General features: G+C 38.6%; 1 protein-coding gene across 1 annotated transcript; it reads right to left on the reverse strand.

The window, feature by feature from the left end:
* Positions 1 to 2454: 2454 nt before the first annotated feature.
* On the reverse strand, positions 2455 to 9236 carry sh3bgrl3 (SH3 domain binding glutamate-rich protein like 3). The gene is made up of 3 exons (XM_084380405.1): positions 9089 to 9236; positions 6593 to 6760; positions 2455 to 4592 (listed from the first exon to the last, which is right to left on the reverse strand). Exons 1-3 carry the CDS (start codon positions 9131 to 9133, stop codon positions 4527 to 4529), a joined length of 279 nt encoding a protein of 92 aa, XP_084236531.1. The 5' UTR covers positions 9134 to 9236; the 3' UTR covers positions 2455 to 4526.
* Between the last annotated feature and the right edge of the window lie 1323 nt (positions 9237 to 10559).

Genomic DNA, 10559 nt, shown 5'->3' on the forward strand with positions numbered 1-10559 from the left:
TTTTGCTAATGTGGCCACCATCCCCCAATGGTAATAGCAGATCCCAACTGGAAGCTGTCTTTTGATGTACCAGGTATGTGCGTACTTAGTAATACACACAGAGGGCTAAAAAAATACATAATTTATGTAAAATTTTTTGAGGCTTGTAGAAATGTATTTTCTACTCAAAGCTGTTACTATGGAACTCAGAGAGAGTGAGAGTATCGATCTGTTTGATACTCTAAATATCAACAGAGGGGTTTCTATACATGTGTATTGTTGCATCAGGACATGGTTCTGCTGTGAACTGATGCTTCAAGGCTGGAAGTTGATGTGTCCCTCTTGTAACTATAGGACACATAAATAGGCAACATCAGCACATTTGTAAAACATCTAGTTCAAAGTCTATATGAATGAACATAAAATACCATCTGACAACATCGGCTCACAAATACAATGCAAACTATATTCACAGATATATGTAATCTTCCCAGGACCTCTGAACAGTGGACTTGGCCTTTCACACGTGTAGCACACAAGACTTAGTCCGCCCCTCAGATACAGCTCTTCCAAACAGCCCAGGGTAGCAGTGCATGTGAACACTGCTATATGGATTAGATCCGCAGTACGTGTAAACGTTGGCCTGTGTGTAAACGGTTACGTTACATATAAATACGTTTCATATGGCAGTAGTCTGCTATTTAAGCTAGCTAGCTAGCTAACGTCAGCTACAAACTGCTAACGTTAGTGTTGGGTGAATACATACGACAGCAACATAAGAAGCTAACGTTTTACTTCTTGCACTGTCTAACTTCTTTTTTTGGTAGCCTTCTTGAGTTCAGTGTTTCTTTTCTGTCTCTGTTCAGCAGTGTAAGCTGCTGTAGGTACCGCTGGTGATGAGAAGTGTGGCTGTAGTTTCTCTGCCATTCTTGTCGTAAGTCAGTCACAGCTCCAGCAGTGTGTTTCATCAGCCCGTTCACGCGCGATGACTGATGGGCGGAGTCAGCACAGGGTGGTCAGGTAAGGGCAGATTGATTGACAGGTAGTCTGTCCATACAAAATTGTTGGGCTGGTAAAGTTGAGTGGATGAAGTTTTTACAGCCCTGTCGCTGCCAGAGATCATGGATTTATTTTGTTTTGGGTTTTTTTTCAAATCATGTAATATTTTGAATGCTGTCAGGATGTTAAGAAATGTTATACAAATATGATAGAAAATGCTTATGAACAGAATTACCTACCCAAGCTCTATGTGTTTCTACAGCTTATGGGGACCTACTCTATACCCTTTACCTATATAAATGTACATTTAATGTACTTGCTTAGATTTTTTGCAGTCATATAATAATATTCTTCATCATAATCAAATTAACTTTTTCCAAAGATTTTCTAATTACTAATTAACATAAAATAAAATAAATTTTGTTACATGAATTAAAGGATAACTACCGTTTTTTACAACCTGGACCTTATTTCTGGCAAAATATATGGTCATTTACTCACCCAGATAACTTTGGTGTCATTCGGCGTCGTTCAGACGAAATTAGATCCAGTGTAGCGGCGATATATCCATATAATGGGAGAGACGGGGCAGCGACACACAGCCTCTATATAACGCATTATCTGCCACGAAACTAGTTCATTTCATCAATATTTTGTTATGAAATGCTAGCGCTATTAGCCTCTGAGTCCGGGCTCGTCTATTGTCAACATCCGGGGTCTGTAGGCTGATCTACTACCTCTGACCTGGAAGATGTCGTCTCTGAGCTGCGCGCGCACCCGCGACAGCGCGGCTTGTTTACCTGTAGCTGCTACTGCTAGTTTGACCCCGGATGTTGATAACGGACGAGCCCGGACTCAGAGGGGAATAGCGCTAGCATATCATAACAAAATATTGATGAAATTAACTAGTTTGGCTGTGTGTCGCTGCCCCGTCTCTCCCATTATATGGATATATCGCCGCTACACTGGATCTAATTTCGTCCGAACGACGCCGAATGACACCAAAGTTATCTGGGTGAGTAAATGATCATATATTTTGCCAGAAATAAGGTCCAGGTTGTAAAAAACGGTAGTTATCCTTTAAGTCATCAACTATCTATGCATTTAAATTTAGACTAACTACGTGTGCGTGTGTGTGCACTTTATTCATCATTATATACACAACATATGTATAATTAAGTAGTAAGTATTCAGTGGTTCAGTGAAAATTTGTAGTTCACAGGCAAATCATGCTATGAATGTACTGACCCTGGTGATCCAGAGTGTTGAAGACATCATCCATGTGACTGTATTGGCAATCAGAATATTCCACTGACTTGCAAATTAAATATGACCCTCTTGCTGGTGAGCACATGCTCCAATACAGTCTTGTAAAATTCCTCATTAAAATGAGGTCTAAAAATAAAAAATAACACTTTTCTAGTCCAAAGTTTTGTATCGCTCCGACTGATGAATTTGAAGAAATACCCAGACAGGTAGATTCAACTCCATTTTATTTTATTCACCCATAAATCACTTTTCACAATCTTCTTGGAAGACAACAGCATTTTATTCCCTATTTTCTTCATTTTTTGGCCAAGGGGAATTGGTCCAAAAGCAAAGCAGGAGCTCAGAGAGAGACATGGAATGTCTAAATCATGGTTGATAGTGAATATACATCAATAACAGGCAAACAACTTACAACCATCGACTTACAAAACAGTGCACAAACATCGTGTGTGAAGGCTGTCATTACTAGGGATCCCAAACCGTAACAGCACAATTGTGAAAGCAGGGAGGGTTTAACAGATGTTACAAGTAAGAGAGGGAAACCATGTTGTTCTCAATTAAAAAAAAAAAAAAAGAGAGAGATGCGACCCAAACATGATTTTTACATTGAGATTACATAACTGAATCAATGCACATACGTAAAAGCACAAGTAAGTGATGCCTTCATTTTTCCCATGTGGCTAGCCTTAAGACTTCAGTCAGGTCAATTGAAACAAACCAGCTTTGACCTTTATGTCTGTGTTCAGAATGAGACAGGGTTTCAGTGCATAGTCACATTAATGCATCTTCATGCCCAGGACAATCAGTGAAACTGTAACACAAAATAAACAGAGGAAGGAAAAGCTACGTGGTTGAAAGCTGTTAAATCAAATCAAATCAAATCAAATTTTATTTGTATAGCCCAAATTCACAAATCACAGTTTGCCTCAGAGGACTTTACAATCTGTACAGAGACGACACCCTCTGTCCTTCGACCCTCGATTCGAGTGAGGAAAAACTTGCCCCAAAAAAAGGCCCTTTTAACAGGGATGATGTTAGATTCACATCATTTCACTCTAGTCATTTACAATCAATAAGAAATGCTTCCTTCTAGGTGTTTGGTGTCTTTTTGTTCAGTCAGTCAACAATACAGGAACAAAGCTTTCAAGTTATATGGATTGTGAAAAACATAGAAGATAGCAGGAAAGTACTAATACTATAGTGAATATCCACCTGCAAATATGCATTACAGATATATATTGGCACCAAATGTGACATTAAGAAAAGTTTTCATCTTGCTCCGCTGGATGCTAAAATTAAGCAGCTAACTACTGGAAGGTTCTATCACTGTTTTTTAAAGGAATATACCAACCTTTTTAGTAAGTGTGGCCCATTGGTGACCTTTATAACATACCTAATGAGAGCGTTTGGTACCCAAATTCAACATGTTTTGATGCTAAACACCAGTGGTGTGGCCAGGATGTTTGGAATACTGATGTCCAAGTGCCCCCCATGAAGACCTAACCTCCTCAGAAAAGTTTGTAATCTGTACATTATCGAAGTAGGTCAGATGAGCACAGTGGGTCCCCATAAGGTGACCAATGGACCAAAATTACAAAAAGTTTTCTCGCCCCAGAGAGACATCCTTGAGCTGCTATATTTCTTCATTAATTGGGTTTAAGGACACTAAAGTCCTTGCTACTTCCGTGTGCATTTGCATCCATGTGAAGTACAAATAGTGCGCAGTCATGTACGACATGGGAACTTGAAGGCTACAGAAAAAGACGACACAGTAGTTAAGACTGAGTGATGATGGTCTGTTTGGTCTGCGGAGGATCAGGAAGATTCTGGGTCGAATTGCTGTCATCCAGTGGATTAGTTTAATCTCCAGCGATCATGTGGCCACGGCCAAGATTAGTCGACCTAATTACAGCACATTAAGATGCCTCATTGACTCCTAGTGGACTAGGAGCTCTTAGTAACACTAGTCTGTCAAACGGGGAAAAGGTCTGAAAGAAATCAAAGGAAGAACAGAACAAACACATAAAAGTATAACAGATTAAGACTGATTTTAAAGTCTAATGGTGCAGTAGGGGGAATGTGTGTCTTCTGATTAGTTGAATACGATATATTTGGCATCCTTCATCATGGCATTGAAAGTGAGTGGACACTGCCAGTGGTGCAGAGAGAGACTGAATAAAGGGCCTCCATTAGGGCAAAGGGTGGGTAGGTGGGTGGGTGGGTGTTTGGTAGTTTGTTTGGGGAATGGGGTTAAGATGGAGCATAACACTCCATCCTCCTCACGCCAGTTTCAGAAATTGATCCACTGTATCTGCTTCCACCGCCTCCGAAAACATTTCATAGTTCTGCGAAGAGAAAGAGTGTGGATCAGAAAACAAGAAAACAGAAATTCTGCGACTTTAGGTTGCGTCTAATTAAAGGTTAACAGAAAGCCCAAACATTCCTGGGCACAGACTGATGTTGACAGGTGTGCTTAGCTAGTCGGTCTGATTCATGCCTGATGTGATGTTTAAACCTGATTTGGTCACTTGGGGGCAGCAGAAACGAGCTGTAACCAAACACTGACAATGTCCCCTTTTCATGGATATTGCAAACTGGTGAGCAAATAGTTTAATATTTACACTTCCAGCAGTTATGGAGCAACATTATCGGTCATGTGAAGTCCTGTTTTTGCTCACCAGCTGAACACAAATCCAATATTCACTCTTTTTAGCTCGGTTTCTGGTCTCCACCAACTCATGAGTTGACTCTCCTGACTCTTTAGCTGCTAAATGCTCCACTATGTTCACCAGGTAGTTGCCAAATGCTTAAGACAGTTTAGTGTTTCCACATAGACTCCTCCAGCCTGCTGCACCAACTATTTTATTAACGTAATTTTGCATTTGTGCTATAATTTAGGAAAAAAGGGTTCACCATGTAAGTTAGTTAAAAAGTGTTTTTTTTGTTTGTTTGTTTTTCTTTACATTTTTAAAGCCTGTCCCCATCTACTTCAGTTTTTTAGGAGAATGATGCAAGGCATGTTTGCTGTGAAGCTCCAAAAATGTTTTGTGGACTACAAAACCTTCCATCAACATGGGGTGAGTTGATAATGACTGAATTTTCTTTTTTGAGCAAACTCTTCCTTTAAGATATTTCTACTAACTAGTAATGTGCCAAGAAGTGTGCTTACTGGTAAACATGGACTTAAACAATGCAGGTTTCTAACTTTTGAAAAAAATCTGCTTTGCAAATGTTTTATGAGGAAGAAAAGGCATTCATCACATTTGTTAGACCTCAAGGACACACACATAATGCATTTTGGTGAGTAATACTGAATGTGAATATATAATATATATGTGAATATAATAACTTTTTTGTTTACATGCAGTGTTGTGTTAATGATGTTATTATTTACGACTAAACCATCTAAACCTTAGTGAGTGCTGATAAATTACTACATAATGTGGTGGTTTAAGAACACACACATGTTAACTGTTTCACCCTAAATAACAGATGCTGTAGTCTAGTAGCTCTAGTCTTTTTCTGTGGCAATGCTTTAATTACAACTAGTTTAGTTAAGCTGTAGCACAATTAACAAATCTGGAAATGAACAAAGTGTCGAATATATAGCATCAAACTAACAATGTACAAGACATGTCAACTTTACACTTGAACTAAGTGACGCAACAAGCTGTTAGCATCTTTTTAGCTTAAAGGAATGCACCACATTAAACCTTTTATATTGTCAATATCACTGTCTGTAGACTTTAAAGATGGATCTGAAGAGTTTGTTGCTTGTGGCTAAATGTACACCTTGTGTTTGTTGCTAGCACATTTAGCTGTTCACTTATATAACTAATAACCAATAACACAAACAGAATATGAAATAATAGATGTCAGACACATATATGTAAAAAATCGACTAAAGCTAGCAAAGCTAATTATGGCAGCAACAAATGGAGTTAAAAATATATTAGCAGAAATCTCACTATTTACTACAAACTTTTCACAGCCCCCTGTTAAGCCTACAGGGAGGAGTGTTTAATATGATATTTCTTTCAGCTAAAGAGCATAGACGTGATATTTGATGGCTACAAATTAAACATAAAAGCATAACATTAGCTAAAATATATGCTTGCTGGTAGACAATAAAGTAAACTATCACAACCAAACTTCAGCATTTATATACTGCATTTCATGCTGCTCATCATCAGCTGTCATTTATGGTGATAGTGATATACACCTGTTATGCTAATACAGTCAACGGTTTAAAATATACACAAATGTTTTAAATAATTTCATGAATACACTTCTGGAGAATTTTAAATTCTAAATTAAAAGTTTCAAGTGTATGTGCTTTCCTCACCCCACAGTATTGGTCTTCATTGAAAAGCTGGGGAGGGACTGCCGTGGGGTCACCTGCTTTGCTTCTCATTTCATCCCGAAGCTCCCCGCCAACAGAGATGTCCACAAGCTCGTACTGGATGCTTTTACTGTCAAGGATTCGTATCATTTCTGCCTGTTGGGACTTCACCTGGAAAGCAACAGCATTCATTATAACCTAAGCATATTATCTGGATATATTGACATTTGCCATCACACCTCAAATCCTGCTTCTGTTGACTACATTTCTAAAAGAGTAATGGCTGTCATATTGTTCAAGGTTTAGTCAGTGTGATAAACAATAAGCAGGCGAAAGGCCATCAAACGACTTTAATAGACTGTTCAAATAAACCTTGTAGTTCTATTTCTCTTCAAGGGCAGAGATAAACAGTTAAGACATTTTTCCAGACACAGTAAAACTAGATCCTTTAAGTACTGTACTTTTTGAGGCTGTGCTTTTAAAAAGCAGTGGCTTTATCAGGCTCCTGGATGATGATTAATAGACCTAGTGACCTGAATGCTCTGCTATCTTTCTGGCTGACTGAGGAAGTTGGGAGGGGGTGTTTGTAAAATGGACCACACCTAAGCACACCACCAACTGGAAACACACAAGCTGGCATTTAGTCCGTCAAACAGAGTTGTTGGAAGGTCAGTGTCAAGCCCTTCAAATGAAAAAGAGGAACTTTTTTTCGCTTATATCACAAGACCGGAAAAGAAAAAAGCAGACTCTGTAGTTAGGCTTTTCTGACTTGTGGGAAGCACAAAATTACAACAGTTTACAAGTAACCATACAACTGAATATACTACAAAATATTTATAAAATGAGAAAGTGATTTCAGATGTGACACACGCATTCAACTTGTTTATGTTTAATACCATTGTAGAACAATTCATAAGATGCATTAAAAGAGCAAAAAAAAAAAGTGCATGACACAAAGGGAGTTACATTTTAGTGGGATTACTTGGATACCTTTTCATTTAGGTAACAGAAAAAGATGGTCTTGCTATCATTTAAATGAACTGAAATACGTCAAAACCAACACATACATTAAAATAATATATAATAATAAAATAATACTTAATAAAATTGATTTTCAATATCTCACTTAAATTAAAAGTATTTTCAGTTAAAACTCTTCATGCAGGCTCCTGTTCTGAAAAGTCTTATTCCATCAATAGCAGATGTGTGTTTTTTTGCCTTTGGCTCTATAATAATTAAATAATAGTAATATGAGAGGAGAAAAACATGGCCATGCAGCAGGTGTTAAAGCAGACACACGGGATGTCAATGGCACATAACCAATCAAAATCTTCCTCTAAAGGCTTCTATCACATAAATTAGGAGGTTACCTTGCAGCACTATTGCACATGAGAGGGTTAAAAAGCTCATGCACGTCACTAAACTTTTTCCACTACATGAATTCCTCACAGCTAATAGGTACCAGATGTTTGGCCCAGTGCTTTGCCATGCACTGGTTTCACAAATGTATTCCTACAAAAGGATGTCATGCTTTACAACATCAGATTGTTGATGTCTGCAGGCAGTCTGGATGTCAACCTCTTCCACTCAATCCTAATATATTCAGTGGAAATAAATAGCAAAACTCCATTACCGTGTTAAACTATTTAAACGTATCCTGCTTACCAACTAACACATACATCAACTAATAAAAAAAACGCATGACTTTTCCTGGATTAAAGGGTGTACTGGTAAATTCGGCTAACATATGAACTACCAGGCAGCTCTTACTTAAGTAACCTCTGAGGCTTTACACTTGGTTTCCATGCTCCTTTGCCACCAAGCTGCAGTAACTGGTACAAGAAAATTGACTGACTGTTGTGCTGAAATTCATTTCAGTGTTGCTTAGTGTATTTTATGTATGCAGAACCGGTTAATATAAAGTGTTTGTACGAGGCCTGAACATTACAATTTACATTTGCCCTGAGCAAGGTAGCATTAAATTGCCTGATTTTTACATGAAGTTTGGCGTACAGTTCTCGATACAGGAAATGAATGCATATGGTGGCCACATTTAGCTATTCCGGCCAGCCTTACATACAAAATGACACTATGACAGTGTCACATGTCAGGGGAAGTAATACGGGTCATTGTATTGAGTATACATTTCTGCAAATAGCTTGGCAAACATGCACGATAACGGAAAAAACAACCAAGATAACGGAATTTAGGTGGAATCACACAATATGTCGTCGTCTGTGCAAGTGTTTCATGTTTTGTTACATTTACGACTGATAACTCTCATCTTCATTTCGCCTACGACCTGCTAATGCTGACGTTTAGTGTTGTAAATGGGCATAGCCGAGCAGCATAGGCCCGCTGCACTGTTAGTCAGGGGGGAGCTCGTACTGATAGGGTGCTGGGTGTGTCAGACGGGACTGAGCATTATTAGCTGCCGACACCGGAGCTCGAAACCCAAACGCATCGGTAAGTTTATCACATTATGGCCACTCGACTCACCGTCCGTGAGGCAGTAACGGTGGTGTAGTACAGTTTGATCCCCATTGCTGCAGGTCCTTCCGCTCCCTTTGTGTATCTGCTGCCGAGTGGCTTTCTCTCTCGCGGGCGTCAAGCTGAACCGTTATCGATTAAAAGGTAAGGAAGTTTGGAGACATCGCTTTCAAAATAAAAGACTTACAATTTCACAACAAGGGGAACAGTACTGTAGAAAGTTAGGTGTGAATAAATATGGCACAGTATGTTTCCCAGTTCTGGGTTTTTTGGGAAAAGTCAAACCCACAGGAAAAAACAGTAAGCAGCAAACATGGGCGCTGTGAAAGCTGTTTGATTGTGTGCTCAAAGGTTGCTGTGTGGCTCATGGCCGGACGAAGCTGTTTGAGGGCTCAGGGGCAAAAATGAGCTGATGGGCTCCTATTTCATATCTCATTCATAGCAACATTTTCACTAATGTTAGTTTGGAGATCCAATTTCATTTACAGCTTGGGCCACAGACAGCTTCTGTTTAACCAAATTAACCATTAGCATAAGATGTCACTGTTAAAGACACTGGCAAGGCAATATAGTACATGAATAAGCACAGCCGTTGAAATTATGACAAAATGTAGTGGTTTATGTTTTTCATCATAATATATGTTACCATAGCAGATACTGTAAATCAATGTAATACATTGAATGGACTGATTAGATAGCTAGCTAACTAGAATAGCTCAGATTTGCATACATCTGTATCTTATTTGCTGGATTTTACGGTACATAGTTTACAGTGTAGCTGGCTGAAGTAGTTTCTGATGTCTTCTCTCTTTTTCCTAAAATGTTGAAGACATTTTGGAAAAAAATGTTTTCATCTGTGCCCTTATGTCCCCACCTTCACAAAGTGATGCCCTTGGTCAAGGGGGATATAATCTACAGACCTCGTTCTGTTTAAAATTGCATTAAGCATCATTTCACCTGCCCGGACAATGGTCTCTTTCTGAGCCACAGCGAAGGGCTGTATGAACATATCCACTGAGTTAAATTAACCTGGCGCACCAGTACCTCATATAAACCTACGTTTAACATTAAATGCATATTTTCACAGAAGGACGATGTTTGATTTTCTCCGTCATGTCTTCTTACATTGGAGTCGACTTATGAAGGGATCTCTTCATAGCCAGTATGGACAGGAAGAAGAATTACAGTGACTAATAACTCTTTAATGGGCATATTGACATGTAAGTGTTATTTTAAGCACGATGTGAACAATGTGAACATGTCCTTTGTGTACCGTATTCTAATGGTGAAATATTACATGGCCCCTGATATACTGTGTGGCCATTTAATAAAACATTAATGAACTTGTTAACATCAACTATGTAAGAAAAAGATTTTTCAACAATCTGAAGACATCACTTTGGATTTTAAGCGACGGCCGTTTTTTGTTTTTTATAAACCAAAAAACCAACTGAGTAAATAATTGTCAAGTTAAATTAAT

This window comes from Pagrus pagrus (genome assembly GCF_965226575.1).
Source record: "Pagrus pagrus genome assembly, chromosome: 17".
NCBI lineage: Eukaryota > Metazoa > Chordata > Actinopteri > Spariformes > Sparidae > Pagrus > Pagrus pagrus.

Coding starts and splice junctions, on each gene's coding strand:
- sh3bgrl3 (XM_084380405.1), bottom strand. CDS start 9,133: ATGGGGATCAAACTGTACTACACCACCGTTACTGCCTCACGGACG. Junction 6,761..9,088: donor CCGTTACTGCCTCACGGACG/GTGAGTCGAGTG, acceptor GTTGCTTTCCAG/GTGAAGTCCCAACAGGCAGA. Junction 4,593..6,592: donor ATGAAGACCAATACTGTGGG/GTGAGGAAAGCA, acceptor TTCTCTTCGCAG/AACTATGAAATGTTTTCGGA.